The sequence below is a fragment of the Argiope bruennichi genome, chromosome 3 (assembly GCF_947563725.1).
Source record: "Argiope bruennichi chromosome 3, qqArgBrue1.1, whole genome shotgun sequence".
Taxonomy (NCBI): domain Eukaryota; kingdom Metazoa; phylum Arthropoda; class Arachnida; order Araneae; family Araneidae; genus Argiope; species Argiope bruennichi.
This window is the reverse complement of record NC_079153.1, coordinates 133,191,333-133,213,895: the sequence shown is the minus strand read 5'-3', so window position 1 is coordinate 133,213,895 and position 22,563 is coordinate 133,191,333. Positions and strand designations below refer to the sequence as shown.

General features: G+C 25.4%; 2 protein-coding genes across 7 annotated transcripts in view; one reads left to right on the top strand and one right to left on the bottom strand.

The window, feature by feature from the left end:
• The window catches only part of LOC129964298 (ankyrin repeat, SAM and basic leucine zipper domain-containing protein 1-like), a 34,819-nt gene extending 29,325 nt beyond the window's left edge, over positions 1-5,494 (top strand). For 3 of the 5 annotated variants that reach the window (XM_056079072.1, XM_056079075.1, XM_056079076.1), the window contains exons 7-12: positions 169-275; positions 399-546; positions 2,545-2,660; positions 2,742-2,862; positions 4,231-4,338; positions 5,196-5,492. In XM_056079072.1, coding sequence (XP_055935047.1) covers positions 169-275; positions 399-546; positions 2,545-2,660; positions 2,742-2,862; positions 4,231-4,338; positions 5,196-5,396 — 801 coding nt within the window. In that variant the 3' untranslated portion in view covers positions 5,397-5,492. Of the gene's footprint in view, positions 1-168; positions 276-398; positions 547-2,544; positions 2,661-2,741; positions 2,863-4,230; positions 4,339-5,195 lie in introns of all 5 variants that reach the window. The other 2 variants (XM_056079074.1, XM_056079073.1) reach the window with 2 other exon arrangements.
• A 1,137-nt stretch (positions 5,495-6,631) lies between these two features.
• LOC129964147 (serine/threonine-protein kinase Nek1-like) overlaps positions 6,632-22,563 on the bottom strand; it is a 54,816-nt gene continuing 38,884 nt past the window's right edge. The window contains exons 1-7 of one of the 2 annotated variants that reach the window (XM_056078854.1): positions 19,642-19,816; positions 18,730-18,996; positions 15,175-15,372; positions 13,854-13,961; positions 10,835-10,992; positions 7,808-8,702; positions 6,632-6,988 (exon numbers count right to left, since the gene is read on the bottom strand). In XM_056078854.1, coding sequence (XP_055934829.1) covers positions 6,902-6,988; positions 7,808-8,702; positions 10,835-10,992; positions 13,854-13,961; positions 15,175-15,372; positions 18,730-18,996; positions 19,642-19,728 — 1,800 coding nt within the window. In that variant the 5' untranslated portion in view covers positions 19,729-19,816 and the 3' untranslated portion in view covers positions 6,632-6,901. Of the gene's footprint in view, positions 6,989-7,807; positions 8,703-10,834; positions 10,993-13,853; positions 13,962-15,174; positions 15,373-18,729; positions 18,997-19,641; positions 19,817-22,563 lie in introns of those variants that run through there. The other variant, XM_056078855.1, reaches the window with a different exon arrangement.

Genomic DNA, 22,563 nt, shown 5'->3' with positions numbered 1-22,563 from the left:
GGACTTTTGTCTTTAGGAATGTCTATGCCAGAAACTGATAGTGCCTACAGATATTGAAGTTGAATGAGGTAAAGTTAAATCAAGATTTTGGATAGATGATTATGATGTTTTATGTCTTCAGTATATTGTTTTTCCTTTTTAAGTAAGTCTCTAATATGCATGTTTCAGATAGTGTCATTACTTCAGAACGGACATTTTATAAAAGAAGATTCATCCACAGAAAGCTGTAAAGATTTAATAGTAAAAAAGGGACTTTCTGCACTTGATATATCAAAGTAAGGCATTAATTTGTTTTTATATTTGATTAGAAAATTGAGCATTGTTGAATATGATATACTTTCAAATTTTACAAAATAAAGATATATATATATATAATATGCATTTATCTTTATTCATAGAGAAGCAGATTCAAAGAAATTTGCAACAGTTGGAAGGTTAGAATTATTTTTAAATGGTGTAGGCTGTGGAGAACTTATTCCTATATTTTTAGAGCATCAATTAAGTTTTGATGACCTTCTTATTATGGATGATACTGAACTTGAAAAGGTAACTGCGTTATATTAAATATATTTTTCCAATAAGTATAATTGCTAAATGATTAATGATTGTTAAAATCATTTATGACAAACAAGATGACAATTTAAATTTTTATGTATAGGATAAGATAAAAAAAAAAGTTTAAAATAATTTCTAAACCTAAAATTATATATAACTTTTTTAATGTAATGAGTTTATGAAAATGAATTAGAATTTGTTGAAAATGTGATTGTGTAAATTTGCTGCACATTGTAATTTTTTATGTGTTTTAAACTGTTTTTCTTTAATTCTCAATTAACAACTTCTCTTGTTGTTGTTTTTACAAAGTCTAGGGATTTAGTTATTTTTTTAAACATGTAGACTTGATTTTTTTCAATTAGACACAAAAATTTAGTAATATTAAGATTGTATAAAAAGAAATCAGTAGATTATATCAGTAAAGTTATATTTTCATATCTGGTTTCATCAATAATTATTTAACTAGGATACTTTTAACTTAATATTTGTAAATCTTCATTGATTAGTGAAATATTACAATTGAGCAGATTTCTGGGTTCGCAGCATACTCTTAACACTGTTTAAGTCATTACGTGTGATCAAGAATGCAAAATATTTTGATTTTACTTCCTATTTTTTTCAACATTATAGAAAGCTCTTTTATGGCCTAATTTGAATAAAATGGCACTTTAACACATAGAAAAGTTGATTAATTTGAATCCTCTCTAGTTGTAGTATGGTCTATTCATGTGACATAATTATTGCAGAACTAACTCAATGACATACATTAGTGTATAACTAAACGTTGCACTGTATGATACAATGTGCATGCACCTGTAACTTTACTTGCTTTGTTGTGTTTACTTTTCGTGTACACTTTCTTTACAGAAAAATTTTATAATATATTTGACTTTTAATTCTTAAAATGAAAAGGGGAAAAAAATTGTATGAAAATGCTTTTTTAAAATTTGACATACCAATTCTATATTATTTAAAGCATTGACTGTAAAAATTCTTAATGGAAATTTGAAAACTATCATAGTGTTTTTTTTAGGCATTAAGGTCTTTCCTGTATACTATGGCACATATTAGGTTTCAATATATCTCTTATATGCGATTAATGTAAAATTAACCAAATATTTTATTTAAAAACAATTTAATAGTAATTATTTTTAAGAAATTAAGGTTAGACTTGTCATAGTAATACAAGCAAAATTGTTTGTTAAGGTTAACAGAAAATAATATCTCTGTAATATTTTATATATTAATGATTTATTCATTTAGTGCTTAAGAATGAATTAAAAAATTAAGCTCTAATGTAATATTTCTTTATTAATATTATTCAAATTTGTAACAAAACAATTGCTTGAAACAAAAAAATGTTCTTGATATGACAAGCAGCAAAAAATTTTACTAAGGAATCCTAATTTGAATTGACCCTAAATGCTTTACATGTATCACAATAGATATAAATGGAATTTTTTTAGCTTATTTGCAACTTTCCAGTATAAATTTGTATTACAAATGGTTTCATTTATTTTTTGGATTAATGGCTTTTTTTCAAAGCCACATGAGGGCTGTTAGAATTTGATGTTGTAGGATGAATGTTGCCAAAAAAACAAGAATGTTTGTAGTAGTATTCCACTAGTAAAAGGATGCTTGATCCTTATTGCGATACAGAAATTTATACATGCCACAATTCACATATTTGTCTTTCAGTTGAAAATCTGATTCTGCATTTAGCTGGTCAAACCCATTTATGAAGTTATGTTTCTATATTAGTACGCCGGCTGTGTAATAAAGTCTTTAAAGTTAATCATATAAAATAAAAATAAACTACAAAGCAATACAAATTGTAAAATAGATATATATAAGACCAGTACATTATTTAGTAGTATATATATATATATATTATTGTTATGATGATATTCATTATTTACTATTTTTTTTGTGGCTAATTTATATCTTTGCATAAATAGTATTCATTACTTTCATATTTTCTCACTTCAGATTGGTATCACTCAAGTTGGAGTACGAAATAAATTATTAGAAGCTTGTAAATCTGTTCATAAAGCAGAATGGAAACAATCTAGTTTGCCTAATTTAAAAGAAAAACAATACATTAGGTATGTAGAATGAACAATTTAAATATTTCTTTTTGTTTATTGCTTCTGAAATTTAACATTTGGTTGGGTTTTTTTTTATAGTTGTCCAGATGCTGTAGGAATGATGGCAAATATAGCAAAACATCTTAAATATATTTCTACATCTGTTAAATATATACGTTTACAAATTCAAGCCCAACCCAGAATTCTTGAGCTTTCACAAGTCAGTATATTTTATTATAATTCTTAATAATCAGTGATTAGTTTGTATTAATTAAAATGCTGTATGTAAATGTTAAATGTTTTTGTTGAAAAAAATTATAAAACTGATTTCCTTTAGTTTTATGCAATCAAACATGATCTTGTTTCCTAGCACAATTAAAGGTTCTAATTATATAGAAATATTTGAGGTTTAATTAAAAATACTTGAAATTATTTACTTGACTTTGACTATGTTGCATAATTTATTTTAATTTTGTAATGCTGAAAGAGAAACAAAAAATTGCATTTGCTTTATAAAACTTAGATTTAAAAGTGAAGGAAATTTAAGGCAATGATGCTCTTATTTTCTAAGGAAATATCACTTATTTAGTCATGTTCTTTTGCAAAATATATTTTACTAAGAATTTTAAAATCAGAATAAAAAAAAAGGTAAATATATATATATATTTTTTAAAGAGCTTTTGTAGCAGTGAAAAACCATGTTGAATGCATTGTTAAGCTGCAGTATTTCTTTATTTACAGCCAAGTTTGTAAATATTTAATGCCATTTTCTTCTTGAATATAGTATTTTTCAAACAATGTTATAAACATTCATTAAATCGACTCTTATATTTTTAATTTAGTACTGATTAGAATCTGTCTATCAAAAATCTGTTTTTGCAGAAACTACAAAATTAATTTCAAGGGATATTTGTCATTTTTGAATACTTGGAGGCAGTATTAGACAAATAAAATTGCTTTGAGTGTGATTCAGACTTTTAACTTCAGGTGTGTTTATCATGGATCAGAATTTTCTGATAAAATTTTGGCCACAAAAAGAAATATACCTTTTTTTATATGTATGTCCATAGTATTTCCTTTTACAATAAATAAAGATTTCCATAAAGAACAGTTTTAAAATAATGCAATTATCTTCAAAAACTTCACTGACAATCATACTATTGTTAGGAAAAATAATTTAAAAATTAGTAATTAAAGCACTCAAGAAAAAGATTGCCATAAGAGTGCTTTGTTAATCCTCATGTTTATTTAATAAAATGTACTTACGAGATTTTTATTCTTTTAAAAGCAGTGTAAAAAGTCAACTTCACTCCTCCCCCACCTCATCAGAGGCTATATACAGGAATTGAACAAATTGTAAGAAAAGAAAATTGACAGTATTTTTTTTAAGTAATCAGTAAAATAATTTATTGATCAGTTATTAAATTACACAAAACTGAAAAAAATGGTAGAAGTGATTGTGTCTCAAATAACACTATCTATAGAGAGAAAGGATAAAATTTAAAAATGATAATATTATGAATTCATAGTAATAAAGGAAAATATTGATATAGCTGGTAATTTATCTAGGACCAATATTAATTTTTAGGATGCTGGAAATGTTTATGATTTGATACAAGAAACTGATGTTAGTTTAGTCAATGCTCAGCAACAATTAATAGAAGAACTGCGGTTTTTAAAGATGCATTTAGAAAAGGTAAGAAATTTAATTACAGGTATTTCTAATTTTTACTAAAAACTGATGTCGCTTATTTGACATATTCATTAAATATTTTTCATACAAACAAATGAAAAACTAAATTTTTTGTTGTTTTTATATGCTGTTTTTAAACCATTTCTTGTTTATGTAAAATATTTTTATATTTAATGTGTGTAAGAGCATTTCATAACTTCTAGTAATAATTTTAAATGGAAATTTTTCATTCAGTTTCTTTTAATATTGTATCTATTATCAGAGTAACAGTTATACATTAAAAATAAATTGAATTGTAGTTAAATCCAAATACAATAAAACTTTTAAGTACATCATCAAAGAATTGCTCTAAATTGGCATGTTAAATCTTAATAAACTACTTTAAATAGAGATCTATGTTTTGATGACATTTAGTAGCCATTTTATTATGGTTATAAAATCAGGTAAACCTTTTCGTTACTATAATAAATACTCTTCTTTTTTAAAATTTTGATTTCAAAACATTAAAAAAAATGTAATTTTCATTAATCTTTGGCCTTTTTTTTTTTTCAAGAAAAATTCTAGATAATGTGATGTTTGATTTTAATTATGCCACTATGAATTTAATTTATAACCAAGAAAAAATTATTACAGTGATTTCAATTGATGTATTGTCAGCATTAGAATATTTGTAAACATTAAAAAGAATAGAAATGAATTTAGATCAAGACAAAAAGAAGGTTAAAGTCTAAAAAGGTTATATGTAACATTGTTATATAGTGTTAATTATGTAGATATAATATTTCTTAGTAAAAGAAAAGGCATAATATTTATGAAACAGTTTTTTTAATTAATTTCTTATTCTGTTCTTTATAATTTAGGTTCAAGATCAAGGACATTATATTCCAGCTGATGTAATAGTAGAAACCATACCAACATGTAGCAGGAAGAAACAAATGATATTAATTTCTGTTGGAGTGACTGCTATTTCTGTTGCAATGGCAGGCATTTTGTGGAAGAATCCTAATGCTCTTGATTTTATTCCTTCCCTTCAGCAGATAAAACTTCCTTTCTTAACGTAGTTTTAATTGATATTTTAATTTCAAATCATTTTTGTTAATTTCCATTAATCATCTAGGATTTTTATTTTCATTCAAAGACATATTTTTTGAATAAATAAAAAAAAATATTTGGATTGTAATTAAATTTTTTATGTATAAACAATATATATTTCTAAATCAAAGGCATGAACTTTTAAGTGTTTTAAATTTTGGCATAATATGTATAAAATATCTGATTAACTGCTTCTTGATATAGTTTAAATCATTCCAACACAAGAAAAAAATATTTGAATTAAAAATGATAATAATAAAGAAAATTAAATACTTCTTTAATTATGAAGAGTTAAAGAGAGACTTCAACATAAGTTCCTTATAAGCTTAATACATTGTTATCTTCATTATATATATATAGTACTTTTTTTGTAATTGGATAATACAATGAATCAAATTTAGTCACTAGTTCAGAAAGTAATTGCTACTTTCGGCAGATTTCATCCAAGATTAAGACACATACAATTTGATGTAAGAACATGAATATGGAGAGATAAAAGTTCATTCTAAAATATGATACCTATTATAATTATTTTCATTTATGAACTAGAATCAAATATACTACCAATTTTCTTTTTGACTTGGAAAACTGTAATATGAAAAATTACACGACTTAGTATTATGTAAAAGTACAATTCAAATTCCATTTATATGGTTCCAGGATGAAAACTTTTGAAGCTGATAAATATACACAATAGAAGTACAGCTAAAATGAATACTTTTTAAAGTTAGCTTTATATTAAGGAAATCTTAGTAAGTTTAAAAATTATTGATAGCTGTGTTTGTATTAACTCTGATAAGAAATTTACCACAATTTATTATAAATTGCTTTCAATTTATACTTTATTAATTATTATTGCATCTTAGAACACAAGCAATATTTGTTTAAGAGTAATGCAGGCACAAAATAAATCTTATAAAAATCTTTATCAAAAATAGTTTTTAAAAAAGCTAATCCCAACTTCAAATCGTTGATTTTGTTATAATGCAATATTTCTTGGTCAAAGTAATTTATTTGATAAACATGACATTTAAGATTTCAAACTGATGTTGTTAAACTATTTTCTAAGCAAAAATTATTAATTATACCTTTTTTTTCCAAATGCAAAGTGAGTCAGTTACATGAAAAAAAATTCGCAACTGCAGATTCAATTTTAAATTTATTCTAGCAATTTCAAATATAACACTAAAGTCTAAATAATGGAAGATTGTGCAAATTCAAATAAATAATCTAAAATATCACAGAAAGAAAGGTATTTAAAAAAAAATTCTAATGATGAAGAAACAATTTTTAAACATGAGAAAATACACATCAACATGATCTTAAAAATTGTATACAAAGAAAAAAGTATTCCTTCTGAATAAATTTGTACATTTATAATGACTAGAAAGAAAATAAACAATGAAATTTACTTGATGACCTGGACTATAAATATTGCTATGATGACAATCTCTGACTCTCAGATTGTGAAATCTCATACTATAGATGTTGAATTTGAAATTTCATTCAACTTTAATATCTCTCTTCTGAGCTGATGTCCTGTAGACTTTGCAAAACCATCCTAAAAATTAAATATATATATCCAGAATTTAAAATAGTGAAGAAATAATGCTTCTTAAAATTAATCTCATGTTCAATGCATAAAAAACTAAAATGTCTATCAGAAATAGCACATATGTTTAAAATGTATAAGTATGTGAAAACAATTTAAGTTTTAGAAATATTATCTGTTGCTTTAAATATTATATTTAATAAATTCCCTCCCCCCCCCAAAAAAAAAAGAAAAACTGTTGTACATATAAAGGAATTGCATTGCATTTGATTGAAATCAACATTCTTTCTTTTATCACTTTTCTCTTCCTCTCTTCATTTTTTTACGTAAAAAGAGATAGAAAAGTTAACAGTCTTATTTCCTTTTGAAAAGAAATTACAATTTGGTGAATAATTTGATGTGGTACTACAACAGAAGCAAAAACAGTAAATCAGTTCTTTTTTTTTAATTCGGGAGAGAAAAAAAATGAACACTTAAAATCTAAAGAAATTATGGCATTTCAAAAAAAAAAAAAAATGCTTTAAATTCTTTTATTATATATAAAAATTTTTATCATAGAAACTAGGAAATGTGTCATAAAATATTTTCTGAATTTTTTTATGAATAGATTTAAAAAATATTGTTCTCTTATGATTGACAGACATTTGTTTTTCATTCAAGGTAAACTTAAAATATCATCTGAATAACTATCAATTTTTCTTAACTTAATCCATTTAATTGATATATGATTCAAATCTCATCTTAAAATTATATTCACTATGAAACAAAGACATTCTATTCTAAAATTGAAGTATCTATAAAGTTTTAAAATAAATAAAGAAAAGATACCTGTTTTGCATCATTACATTCCATGATATTCTGTATCAATAATCTATCAAAATGATCATCCTTAGTGGTGCATTCCCATGGTATGGTTTCACCATCATCATCATTATTATTATTATGAGATGGCAGATTAGAATTTTCTAGGATAGGAAGATTTATTTTATCTACTACAACAGCAGACAATGAAGACATCTGAAGTTCATCAGCTGTAATCTGAGGTAGTTTGTCAGTATTCTCAAATCTTTTATGTGAGTGAATTTCAAATGCACTTAGAGAACATCTTTTTAATAATTCATTTCTATTAGAATGAAAATACAATTCTTCAGCAGACTTAGGTGGACTATCACCATATGAATGTTTGACTTTTGGTAGGGCAGGAAAAAATTCATTTCTTGTGTCTTGCCAGTTTTGAAGCCTTGATTGTCTGATAGTATAACAAAGATTATTGAGCAGAGTAAATGATTTTTCATTACGTAGTTTCTGAATGTTGCTATTTGGAGTGCTTCTAGAACTATTAGATGAAGTAACAGAAATGATTTCTGATTGATTGTTCTCTTTTAAATCGCAATGATGATCAGCAATTTGTTTCTTAACTACAACATTGCCATTTGCACCTTTAATGTTTGAATTAGAAATAGATATTTTGCTTTCAGAATTTTTGTTAGCATTCAACACTGGTATATGATTTGCATGATACTGACTGTTATCATTTCCATCACCATTTCCATTTGAATCAGGAACAGTTCTGATTGTGGCTGCATTTGTTAAGTTTCCTTTTATTTTGCAAACTTTTTGTGTTGAATTATTGTTTCCTGCATCAAATAGTCTACTTAAGGGTCTATGTCCATCTGCTAAACTTGGAGTACTTCTACTACAGGCTCTACTTGAAGAATTGAGCCTAAAATTGAAAACAAATTTCAGTTAATAGTAGCCAGATATTTAATGTAAAATAAAAATGCAGGTAAAAAAAATGATCCAATGATTGCTGATCCCGTGCACGCTTAGTACGAAATTCCGTCATTGGTATTTCTTCTAATTTTTTCAAATTGATAAAATTCCCTGATTGCTTGGTTCTGTCACCATTCTGCTTGATGAGTGCATTTTGAAATCAAAAAATGAAATTTAAGACAGAATTAATTATACTTATTGATAATAAACAGTCACAATTATCTCTTTTTGGAATCTCATCAATCACAAAATATTTATAATTTTTTTTCTTTATATTGAATAAAATTAGTTTGAAGATCTACAATTGATTGATGTAGTAGAAAAATAAATTCTTGCACCTAGTAAAAAGAATATTTTCATTTATGTCAAATACATCAGTGAATCTAATTTGCTGATTAAGCACTTAGGAAAATGTCTGAACGAGACAATTCTTGTAGGTGCTGAAATAATTAAGGAAATTTAAGTTTATGCTGATATATGTTATATGCTGAATTATTAAACTGGAATATGGGAGGGGAGAGCTGTGTGCATTATCATACTCCCTGGGTAGAAACTTTTTTTATTATCATTACCATCCACCATTTTAAACAGAACGACTCTCTGAACTTAAACATGTGAAGCTCACACTATATTCTTTATACAGTCAAAGTTGGCATATATTTAAAATATGTACATCAAAATATAGAAAGTGTTTTAAAAACTAGATGGTCCTATATATTTATTACTTGTTTATTTCTTATAAGATAATTGAACCTTAAAATATACTTATTTATTATGCTGAATATAGTGCCTTCGAAATAATACAGATAATTAATTTCACTTCAGTTATTAAAGGCCTTTTTGCCAAGGTCTTCAATTAAATTCCTTCTATGATTTGCATATCAATTCTATTTGCAACTGCGATTTTTTTTTAATGATATAAAAACAGCACCTTTGAAAATAATAAGTTGCTTACTATAATTACATTGTGTATAAAATGATAATTTATTAAGTTTCTTGCTTTATCTTATAATGTTTCTAAAGGATAACATTTAAAATACAACATTACAAAAACTTTTCATATCTGTTTAGAAATATGAAAAAGCAATACAAAAATAGATTACAAAGATGATATTGAGATTAATTTTGAAAACAATATCTGAAAAGTCAACAATAATTTTTTCTAATGCCATCACTGAATAACTGCTATTATAAGATATAGGAATGAGGAATGTACTGAGACAGGTGAATTTATGTCAATATAGATATTGTTTTATGACCAAATAGTAATTTAAGTTTTACACAAAGCAAAACTAAATTAACGTATTTTATCAAATGACTGAGCCAGCATATTTTCATATTTCATTCATGCTCTTCATAAAACAAAAATTGCTGTTTGATTGTTAAAATGGGCTATATCTAAACAGAAGAATATAATAAAACTATGTAATTATATATAAAATTTTACACAACTTTAGCTCATGAAGCTGTGCATTCCTTATCTTATTTGAGTGCACATTTAGAGCTTTGAAGGCTCAGAGGAATTTTTTCTTATTAGAAAGAAAAGAAAATTACATTTATGCTACAGAAAATATCAATTGTATAAAAGTACAATACATTAAATACAAAACTGCTTTCACATAAATTTCACATTTAAAAATACATGACGCATGAAGTTTAAAAGATTTAGGAATTATTCTATTTTAAAATTGAAAAAATGAAATATTTGAAACTATTATTTATTCATAGCACAAAAAATTATATTACTAAAAATAAAAATTATTTATGACCTAAAAAAATAACATTTTTAAATTTAAACACACACACACCTATTTGCACAAATTCTTCTATGAAATCTAATACTGAAAAGCAAGCATGCACACCAGGTTTAAGATTCTAGGATCTGCTTTCTGAAATAAGAAAATAGGGGGCAATTCCCGAAATGCTTGTGGTGAGCTTCCAAATTACCTTACTGTGAAGCTGGAGTTTTTCAACTGAAAACTCAAATGTTCATACTAAGAAAATTACCATTCTTCCATTTAAAAAAAAATCAATTCTAAAAAGTTAAAGTACATAAAACAATTAAATAGAGAACTGACTTACGTAGGCGGTAATTCATTGAGAGAAAGTATGATGAATTTCCTTACAAATTCATTTAACAACAGTTCTGTGATGCTTGGCCTTTTATCAGGATCTGGATTGAGCATAGATGAAATGATTTTGAAAAACTCTGAGGAGTAAATGGCTGGAATTGAAGGTATCTAAAAATACGATAAGAAAGAAAATATTAAAAAAATATTTAGAGATAAATTTTTGCATGCAGATTTTTATAATGCACTAATAAAAAAACATGCTTATATTTTACTCCTAAGTTCTAGAAATTCGAAGATGGGTGGTTGATTTAGAAATGAGAGTGTTGCAAAATTATTTTTAATTGCCCTTTAGATGTTAATTTTTTAGCATTTTAGAATTAAATAAGGTTTTTAATATCAGTGTAATTTATTACATTCCACTTATTATAAAAGTACTGGTTGAAATCAGTAGAAGATGTTTCCCACAAACTGTATTGTATATTCTAAATGCATTTCCCTCGTTACCCTGCATAAAATTGTGAACCATAGGTACAGCTGGGAATGCCTCGCGTGAAAATGTCAAACAAAAATTATAAAACATTGATCTTTGCTGTGAATTTATTATTTTTTCTAAAACTATGATCCCTGCCTAAAGGTGTGTGATTCTTGATGATTAATTCCTGGCATGCTGTTAATAGTACTTGAAAATATAATTTATATTTTAATTACCTTCTTTTAACCAATTGAAATCAAAATTTGATCAGATTCACAAAATCATCAAATTTCATATATTTAAATCATTGCATTTTTAGTTAAGCATTTACAAGCTTGTAAAAGGGATCAATAGGATGTCAATCCCTCGACAGATTTTGTTTTAAATTTGACAGATATTAAATAGTGTGTCAAATTTTATTTACTTATGTTTGATTGTTTAGTACTCACTAGGTTGACTGGTAAGTACTTTAGTTTAGTACTTACATTCACACAAATAGACATCCCTCTGAAAAAATTTTGCTCCAAAATTGATAAAAAACTATAAATTTGGTGAAACACATATATAAAATTTCATCTGTCCAGCTCAAAGCATTTTTGAGTTATATCTATCTGTCTGTGACAAAGATAATTCCAAAAATGCATTTTTTGAACTTAGGATGGAAAAACTTAGGAACTTGGAGATTCGTCAAAATCTCAAGTTCAGATTTTTTGATGATACAATACTTTCTCTATACTTCATATACGTGAGAGTAAAAAGCATTCAAAATAATTATAATATCTCAATTTAGAGAATAATTGTGTAAATTGAATACTTAATTTAGAATATATTAAATAAAAATGCTTAAATAATACTCAGCAGGGAGAAAATGGTTACAAAATAAAACCAAAGAAAACTAGGAGACTAGAAAAGATTGGAAATGTGTTAATTTTAGAATTTCCCTATCTATAAGGATACTCTGATTTGCTTTATAGTGCCAATAGAGCTATTTTACCCAAATAATATATCATTTGGTCAAGAATATTAATCTATTTTTTGAAGAAATTTTGTGCTGCTTTGAGAATTTACTAACTACTATTTTGATTCTAAATGAATCAAAGGACCCAAATCAAAGTTATAGACTGTAATTAACAAATGTTTTATTTTAAATGTATATTTAAATTACAAAAAGAAAATGCCAGATAAAGTTTTAAAAAATATATATTTTTTTAATAATCGCAAAGAATGTTGCTGCACAAGTTGAGCTCAAATTGAAAATATGAGGGATAGGAGAGGGGTTTTACATGTTGTGAAAATAGAGGAATGAAAGTTCAAATCAAGAAAAAAGGAAAAGTGTAGCCTACTCTTAGGACACACCATGAAAGCAAATATTAGTGCTTTTACTTTACTTTTAATATAAAATGTAATGAAGAGAAAAAAATAATACTATGCCTAATGCACAATTTACTCTTAAATGCTATTGGCTCCAAGATATGAATTCTAAATCAGTCATAATTGTCGGATGGCTTTCTAATCTTTTGTTTAAATAATTTTGCAGTCTGATCAAAATATCAAGAAAATTAAATACCAAACATAATAGTATAAGTTTCATAAACATACAAGTATATAAGATAATAAATCAAAGTAGAAAAAGATTTTACTGAAATATTTTGCTTGGATTTTTATTTATTATCATCATTATGTGGGATCTGATTTATTTTTAAATAGTTTAATGCTCAAAACAAACTTTTTCAGTAATTAAATATAAGATATACACATAATAAGATTTTTATTTAGAAAAAAGAAGGTCTTTGTTTGACATTTAATAAACTAATAATATATCTCAGAATTTGAATTTTACTTGGTGGATTAAAAAAATTTATTTACATTAAAATTCTATTGATTTTTTTTTTTTTTTTTTTTGTCTAAAGCTAAATTAATTTTTACTGGAATTAAATGTGTGGGGAAAGAGTAGTAAACAAATAATTACGAAAGTATATTATATAAAAATAAAATAATTGAGGAAAATAATAGAAAAAAAATTATTATTATTACAAATTATGCATAGCCTTTCATTGAAATGTTATATCATATTATTTCTCTTCCATGAACAGTAATAAAAATGTAATATACAAAGCTTATAAAGATCAACTAGTACTGCTCTTTGTTATGCAACCAAAGAGAAAAAAATAACACTTTGATATAGTTATCAGTATTTCATTTCTCATATATAATTATTTTGTAATATTTATATTACAAAAGACAATATCTATAAAAATAATGAGGAAAGCCAGAATATATTTATATAGTTAAACATGCATCTTTAAAGAAAATTTTCTATTTTGTCATGTTATTAAAAAGTTCATCATAGATATAATGATTATATTTGTCAATATATATTTTATTGCAAAAAACATCAAGTAAATGTGAAATAAATATCTTATGATTTAAGAATGCCAGCAAATTTATAAAAATAACAAGCACATAAAATACAAAAAGCTTAACAGTAACTATTCACAAATTTTCAAAAGAATAAGATAACTGAAGAAATTTATGTTTTGAATAAATTTTAATTTACCTTTCCTTTAACAACTTTCTTCATAAATGTGTGCATATCTTGAGCTACGAATGCAGATTCCAGTGCTGCAATTTCATACATGCAACATCCAAGAGCCCAAACATCAGTCTAAAACAAAATTATTATGAATAAAATGTCACAAAATATACTAATATCAAAATGATCAAAAAACTTCTATTATATCTGATAAATGAAATATCAATGGGAATTTGATGATTAAACAACAATATGAATTAATACATTAATGGTGAAAACTGTTGAAACTCAGTGAAAAATGGATTTTTGAGATTTGATGGTTTATAATACCATTTATTCTTCAAGCAATGCCAGAACATTAGATATTAATTGAAAAATAGTTTAATGAGAGATGAAATGCAACAAAAGATTACATAGTTATTTTTTTAACCTCTTAAGAAATATGATTAAAAGCCAGAAAAATGTAGCACAATTTTCTTAGGCTGTTTTGAAGCAATTTTTGCAGCCCTGTAATTATCATTGGGATATCTGAAGCAGTACTCCAGTTCATAAAGCCTAGGGAACAACTAGACTAAAACAAAACTATATATATATATTAAAAATTTTATTTTAAAAATTGAAAAATTAATTTCCTCAACATATTAATAATTTTGTTTATCTATAAGAAATTATTTATTTAATTAGTAGCAAAATGTATTTGTAATTGAATGATATCCATAAGTGCATTGATGATTATTAAGATTATGTCGACCCTGTTATCAGATACTTATTAGGCATACTTAGGTGAAAAGCATTAGAAAATATAGTGAAAATAAAGTTATATTCATAAGCATGTTTTGACAGAATAATACAACTGAATGTTCTAAAAGAACACTGTATATAAAAAAAGGATACTGTATAATTTGTGAGTCCACATTTTACCTAAATTGTATTTTATATGCTCCAGATTTTGCTCTGAATGATATAATATAAGTTTGGATATAATTTTCTTTTCAGTTAAAAAGCTTATATATATATATATAATACAACAGAAATGAAGAGAAGAGAAGGGATCAGGGACAGCAGGACCAAAGTATCGATCTCGAAGTATATCATAAAACTAAATTACTTTTGTATATATGAAGTATCACAGACAAACATATGAAAGAAGATGCACAAGACAAACATTTATAATGACTTAGGCATTATTTATTTCACTTCAACTTGAATGATGACTTAAGACATCCATAATAATGCTATAAGAGAAATTTTTATTACAATGGTTAATAAAATAAATTATGCTAATATTATTTTAGAAGAGCAAAAACAAACAATTTATGAACAAATAATTTATTTTCACAAATACCTTTTGGTTATAATCTTTGCCATTAAAGACTTCAGGATTCATGTAATAAGGTGCTCTGATGAAATTAGTTGCCATCTCATCAGCTGTTTTTAAAACTTGTGCAATACCGAGGTCGCCTATTTTAATTATCTTATTTTTTGTCACAAATATATTTTGTGTTTTCAAATCCCTGTGAAGAATTCCTTTGTCATGAAGATACTAAAAAATAAATAAAAAAAATAACACTAAAAAAGAAAAACGCATTAAATCATAAAAGAAAATATTTAAAATACAAAAATTACCACAAAATAGCAATATTTAAGAATTCTGTGAGAAATGAATACATAACCAACAATAAAATATTCTTTCACATTCAAATTTTTACTTGAAATCAAAATAAAATTATAAAAGTTCATACTTTTATATTCAGATAAAGAAATATGACAGATAAAATGATAAATTAGCTCAATATATTTCTTGTTTGGGCAATATAATGTCAATATTTTGGTGATTTACAATAATTGTTAAAAGGATTTAAGAACAGAACATACTTGAAAATTAATAGAAAAGTTATATCACACTTTGATGAGTATATATGGCATTTTGAAAATGTTACACAAAACTATGAATTTTTTTTTAAATGTTAGCTAAAAAAAAATTATTGAAAAAAAAATTTCAGGAAATTCAAGAACATTTTTAGAAATTTTAAGAAACATGAAAGAAACATTGCTGGTGATGACTTATAAATCTTTGAAAAATCAAACTTGGAAATACTATTTTGACTTATTAAACCTTCAAGAATATAATTTTTTTTATGACATTGAAAGTTTCCAAATAGCCAGTGACCATCTTTTTCATATTCTGCACAAGAAATGGTAAAATTTGATAGTCTTACTTGACTATTAAAAATGATTAGAACAGTTTTGTAAATGAACAGAAAAAAAAAACTCAGTTTAGTGGATATGACTATATCTTTACCACATTTTGATATAAATTGATAGAAACAAATTTGCTGCATATTTGAAATACCTCGTTATGCAAGATTTTTCAGAAATCTCCCACTCTAAAACTTTAATGCAACACTCTCTTCTTATGACAAAATTTTCTTTTTTTTAAATTAAAATAAAAGGATGTTCAGTACCCCAAATGGATATTATTTGGTCATGTCTAAAAGAATTGTTAACAGCATGCAGATTACAACTACACACATTTATTAACAATAACGAAAATTCTTTTAATACTGATTCGTTGAATAATATTAAAAAGATCCTTTCAATTTACTGATAAAGAATCATTCATATAGATAAAAACCCTTCAAGTAGAATTTTTTGTAGTGTTTGTAGAAACACGAAAGTCTCTTAAAATATCTTCCACCATGGAATGATGCATGAAAGATGAAGTCACATATCTGGTTCAACCTACTTGTTGTTGTTTTTGTTTTTTTAATTCTAAAATAAAATGCATATATCCATGTTTTTTGGATTTATGTAACTTTTTGTCTGCAAACTTTTACTGAATGCTGAGCATCAAATATGAAACTGCATACATAAACCAGACATTTTAGTAGAGCACTTCCTAAGAGCAATGATCATTGAAACAAAGCAAGCAACAGATGAAAATTTTGACAGAATATTTGATATATTTGAATATCAGACAGAAAAATATTTTGACAAACCTGCTATCAAAGAATATTTCTAACAGCAAGTTTGAAATCTCTTTGTATTAATTACAGAACAATAATTTTCAACACACTTCAGACTCTAAGTATTCAAAAAATATAACTACTCAGTCTGTTGGAAGACTTTTTGATAGTAGTGGTGGAAATCTTGTTTGTTTCCATTCCTTTGAATATACACGGAAAAAAAATATTTCATGGTTGACAAAGTTTCCATATCAACTTTTTTTTCTTCCCATTGGTGGAATTTTCAAGACAAAATCAAATAACTGATTGGTTTTCTTTTCTATTTAAAATAATAATGGATGTAAACTCTTTCAATTTTTCAAGGATCCAATTAAAAGTTAAGTTTTTTTTCCAGGACCCTAAGGCATCAAAATAAAATTCAAAGAATTTTCAGAGTGCGGGAACTCTGAAACAATCTACAAAAGATATGATAAAACCATTTAGAAGTATATCATACAAAATTGGACAAAAGGAAAAGAGAATTCAACTATAGGACTATCAGAAGAAAGAAAAAAAAAATGCTATGCAAAACTACAATTGTTGTTGAATGGTTATATTTTTAATGACATTTTATAATTAAAAATATGCAAATGAAAAATGCAAAGTAAAAATCATCATCATGTGGAACAAGTGCCAGTCAATATGAGCTCAAATACAAGGCACTAAATATTTACCAAACCTCTAGGATCTATATATTAATAATTATTAAATTGATTATTGCCTAATGCTTGCTTCACACTTAATAGGAAATACATTGAAATAACAACATTTGGGGTGTAAATTAATTAATAATCAATAAGTTGAGTGACTGAACTCATTCACAAACATTTAGAATATAAAATGCAACTAAAATATAATTAATCAGAGAAAATTTGTCACTTTAAATTTAGTTTCTATTAAATACTATTTAACCTAATCATAGGAGTGAATCAAACAATTTATAAAAACGAGATGATTTTTATGAGAAATAATACTGAAGTTTTAGGTCAAAGAGTTTTTTGGTTTTAACCATTCATGCATTAGCAAACGAAATAAAATATATATCATACAAGTATACTGTATAATAGACAGAATAAGATCAGAGTAATTTTGATACAACTGTGACAATTTTTTAATCTATCTTTATCTAAATGCTAATAAAATAAAGCTTACATTCCAAATATCAGTTATCTCATGAGTGTCTAAGTAAAATACATGAAATCTTTTAGTATATACTTAATAAAATTTTAAAAAAAATTTAAAAAAAAAAAAAAAAAAAAGCTCAGTTCCATAGTTATGTGAAGAACTGTAGCAAAAGAAAAAGCCAAATGAAAACAAATAAATAAGTAAGAAAGAAAATATGGAATTTAAAATAACTCCAACACAAAAACAGAATATTATCTATTATCTATCTATCTAACCCTACATTAAATATTGAGATATTACATTTTTTATAACATTATCTATTTTGATTAAGTCATAACATTCTTAATTAGATAACCTTCTTAATTAATAAGATAATTAGTCATAACATTCTTAATTATAATTTATTAATAATACATTAATAATACATTAATAAATTATAATATAAGAAACAATATAATGGCATTTATATAAAAACAAGAATTGATGATCTCAAAACAAGAATTGATAATATACTGTATGATAGCATAATTTTGAAAATAATAAGCACTGTTAATTGAATTGAAAAGGCAAATAATTTTATTAATAAAAGATATTGCAATATCATATTTTTTTTAAATAATATCATTAAGGAAAAAAAATACTAAATAGCAATAAATATTAATAAATATGAATCTTAATTTTATTTGAAATATGATGAAATAAATAACCTCTTTTATTCAGTTTAACATATTCAATTATTCCGTATTATGGAATATTTAATCAAACAATACCTTCAAACCCATGCATATTTGAATAAACCAATTCACAATTTCCTTCTCCTCAAAATAGGCACCATTTCTATTTTTGATGAATGAGTGAAAATCTCCACATTCACAATAACCCATAACTATGAAGAGATTTCCTTTGCTATTATAAAATGAATCTAAATAGGTCACAATATTAGGATGTTTCAAAGTTGATAAAAACTTGGCTTCTAAATATGCTGCTCGTTGATCTCTCTTTGAGGCTCGATGTAAGTCAATGCGTTTCAAAACATACTGAAATAAAACAAATTTCATAATTAACATATGAAGATATAAATAGATCGAACTGTTAACACTTAGTTCTAGCACTATGGTTTAATATTGATTTCTTTAAATTTTAAAGAGAAAAAGCTGCAACCCCTACATAGATGAATGATTCCTATTTGACAAAAGAAATAATTATCAGTTTGCTGAAACTGACTATAATTAATTGACATTATTTTCAATGAAAATAGTTAATTTTTTTTTTAAATCACCACTTTTACAAATATTTATCCAAGCATTAAGTTACTTTGGGAAAGGGGATATAATAAAGCAGAATAATATTATTTGACGTTAGAAAATATAAACAAATAATATAATCGTCAATCATTTTTATATTAAAAAAGCAAGGATTATTTTTCAACAAATCATTAAAAAGAATGAGAAATAACTATACAAGAAAAAACATTAAAATAAGTTGCATATTTAAAATACAAATACTTTTTTTTTCGAATTAACTTGACATCTCTAGCACCAATTTTTTTTTAAAAAAATGCTACATATATTTTGAAGCTATTAGCAGACACTCCAAATATTAATGACTAAGAAATACTGTATAATAAGAAATATCGATTTTCATAAATATAATAGTTTATGGCCAAATTTTGTTATTCTCACTTTTTTTCTTGTTTTGAAACATTTCACAAGCCATACATCCCCATAATTACACTGTCTAATTTGTTTGATGAACTGATAGCTTTCCATCTAACAATTTTTTGCACATTTTAAGGAATGTATTCAGTAAATTTAAGTACTACACCCGAAACCAAAGGAAAACAAACGCACGCTTCGATTTTTCTTGCTTGTGTTGCCAGATATATTTGTAAGTTTGAAATGCACAGTAAAGAACTTTACGCACTTATTACTATTTGTGGGGAATCGAAACTAATCACCGCAACTTTAAAATGTAATGGTTATTTATATCTTGACCAGTCTTTTTTTGAGAAGGTTTCTCACATCATTACTGGTTTACTTTTTTACATGTAGGAAGGAGAAGAAATGTTTCAGCGAGAGAAATACCTTCAATTTGAAAACATAAATTCCTATTTGAATCAGAAACTCTTGACAATAGAAGGACCTGAAATAGCAAAATAAAGTTTCTTTCTGAAGCGTTTTCAAAATCCTAATTTTTCATCCCTTGATGACTTTTGTAAATACATAACAATTGTAATATGTATAAAAAATATTACAAACAAAGTTTGTGTCACTAATTATGTCATTTAAGAATATTGGCAGTAGATACTATGTGTCAAAATCAGATCATGCCCGTTGTTTATTAAAAAAAAAAAAAAGATTCTTGAAATGACGCATTTATATTACGATTGGTGAAGCTCGAAAACTTTTTTCAATGTCAGACAATGAAAATCATTCCAACAGCTACTGGAAAACAACATTAATGAAAATTTCGAATCATCGGAAGAATGATTCGAAATGATAAACGAAAGACTCGGAAAATGAACCGTTATTTTCGCGAGCATGTTTCTTAAATCTCTTGAATGCATCTTGCAAAATGTATGCGCAAAGTAATTGCACAAAGGGGTCTCGCCAATACATTTCCCAAGCGTAAAACGCAGATTCTACAAGATCTGAATCAAATGCCGAGTACTTCAATGCATCAGGATGTAGAGAAAGAGAATGAACATGAGACTATACCATTAAACAAAATATCTCATTTTGCTTTCTCCGATTTTTGTTTTTGGACTTTTTACCTTTTTTTTTCAAGTGCTATGAAATCCTCCTCCCACCTTCTCCCTCACCTTTGATTTGCTTCGCTTTCAAATTTTTTTGTCCTTCTTTGTTACCACAAAAATTTACCTTATTATTTTGACGGGCACTTTTTTTTAAAAAAAAAAATTATTATTTTTAATTTTTTTTCTAATTGAAATAATTTCTCCATTCACAGTATTATTTCTCCCGTGGAGTTGTCGCAACATTAAAAATAAACAAATTTTGTTAAATCAACCCCCATTCTCAAAATCCCGTTTTTGGGCGTTTCAAGTATTTTGCTTGAAATGTCATGGCCATTTCTACGCTAAAGACAAGAAAAAAAAATTTCGAACTCACATACACAAAAAATCAGTCGGTATACTTTAGAGAATCTAAGAAAGTATGTCTGATAAAATTATTTATTATACTGATAATTATTAATTATACAGAAAAAAAGATGATCCGAAAGAAGTTACTGCCGTAGTAATACATTCAATGAAAATAATTATAAACATTTATATCATTATTTATAAAATAAATGTGAATAATTATAAACATTTACTTTTCTATGGTTTTAATATAAAATCTAATCAAAATATTTCATGATATATGTAATATTAAGTACATAAACTCATTCAAGTTGGAGAATTTGGAGAATTTTAATAGTCATCCCTCTTTATGGGGCGTAAATTATTAGTTGACTCATAGCAAAAATTTTGTGGATAAATGCTAAATGCAATAAATTTGCTTGATAAGTATTAACATACATTCAGTTTTAGACCTTGCTTTACATTCCCTTTATTTTTTTTAACGAAATTGATTGTTATTTTTTTATTGATATGAAAGCGATCCTTTACCTACTGTCGTTTCTTGGTTGAAACTAAAAATCGCATTTAAATATTTCAAACTATTTGTTGGAATCTAATCATTGAAAAAATTAAATGTAATTCATAAATAGAAATCAAAATTAAGCATACCCCAAAATTTTGCTTAGTAAAGATTATCCAAAATGGTGGACGCGATTTGAGATAATTTTAGCTTTCTAAAAATATATATGGGAAAAAAGCAACGAGAAACATAGCGATCTCCTATTTGATCCAATTTAAAAAATATAAAGGCAAACTAAAATTCCATATTAAGATAACAAAAGACAAGTACTGGGAAAGTAAGAGTAAAATCCCTCTAAACTCTAAAATATTTCAAAACTTAAATCATACAAATTCCAATATTAATAACAATGAAATTATCCTCATAATAATTGGAACATATAACCAATTAAAAAAAATTAAAACAATTTGCAAAAAATTTTTCAATACACAATCCTCAGTTTGAACTAATCTATGACGATAATAAATTCTTATAATAGCAATAACGGTAACAAATTCTTAAATAAAAGAATTGAATTTTAGGAACTTGAAAAAGTCATGCAAAAAAAAAAAAAAAATCCTACATCAGGTACTGATAAAATTTCAGCACAAAAAACTTAATGATAGACGTCATAATTGTATTCACTTAAAAATGCACACATTTACTTTAAAGGTTTGTAATAATGAACAGATAATTAAATGTATTTATTAAAAATGCGCATAAATCTTCATTCAACATAAAAAAATACTGCTACGCATTGTTCAAAATTACTTGATAATTTTCAAAAAATTCGAACTCGAGATTTTGACAATTTTTTTCTGTTTGAGATCTTAACTTCGAAAGACACATTTTGCAATTATGATAGTCACTTTGTCTGTCGATGAGCTCAATAACTCAAAAACACTTTAAATTAAACGGAATAAATTTGGAACATGAACATAAAACCGAATATGGAAGGGTATGTTT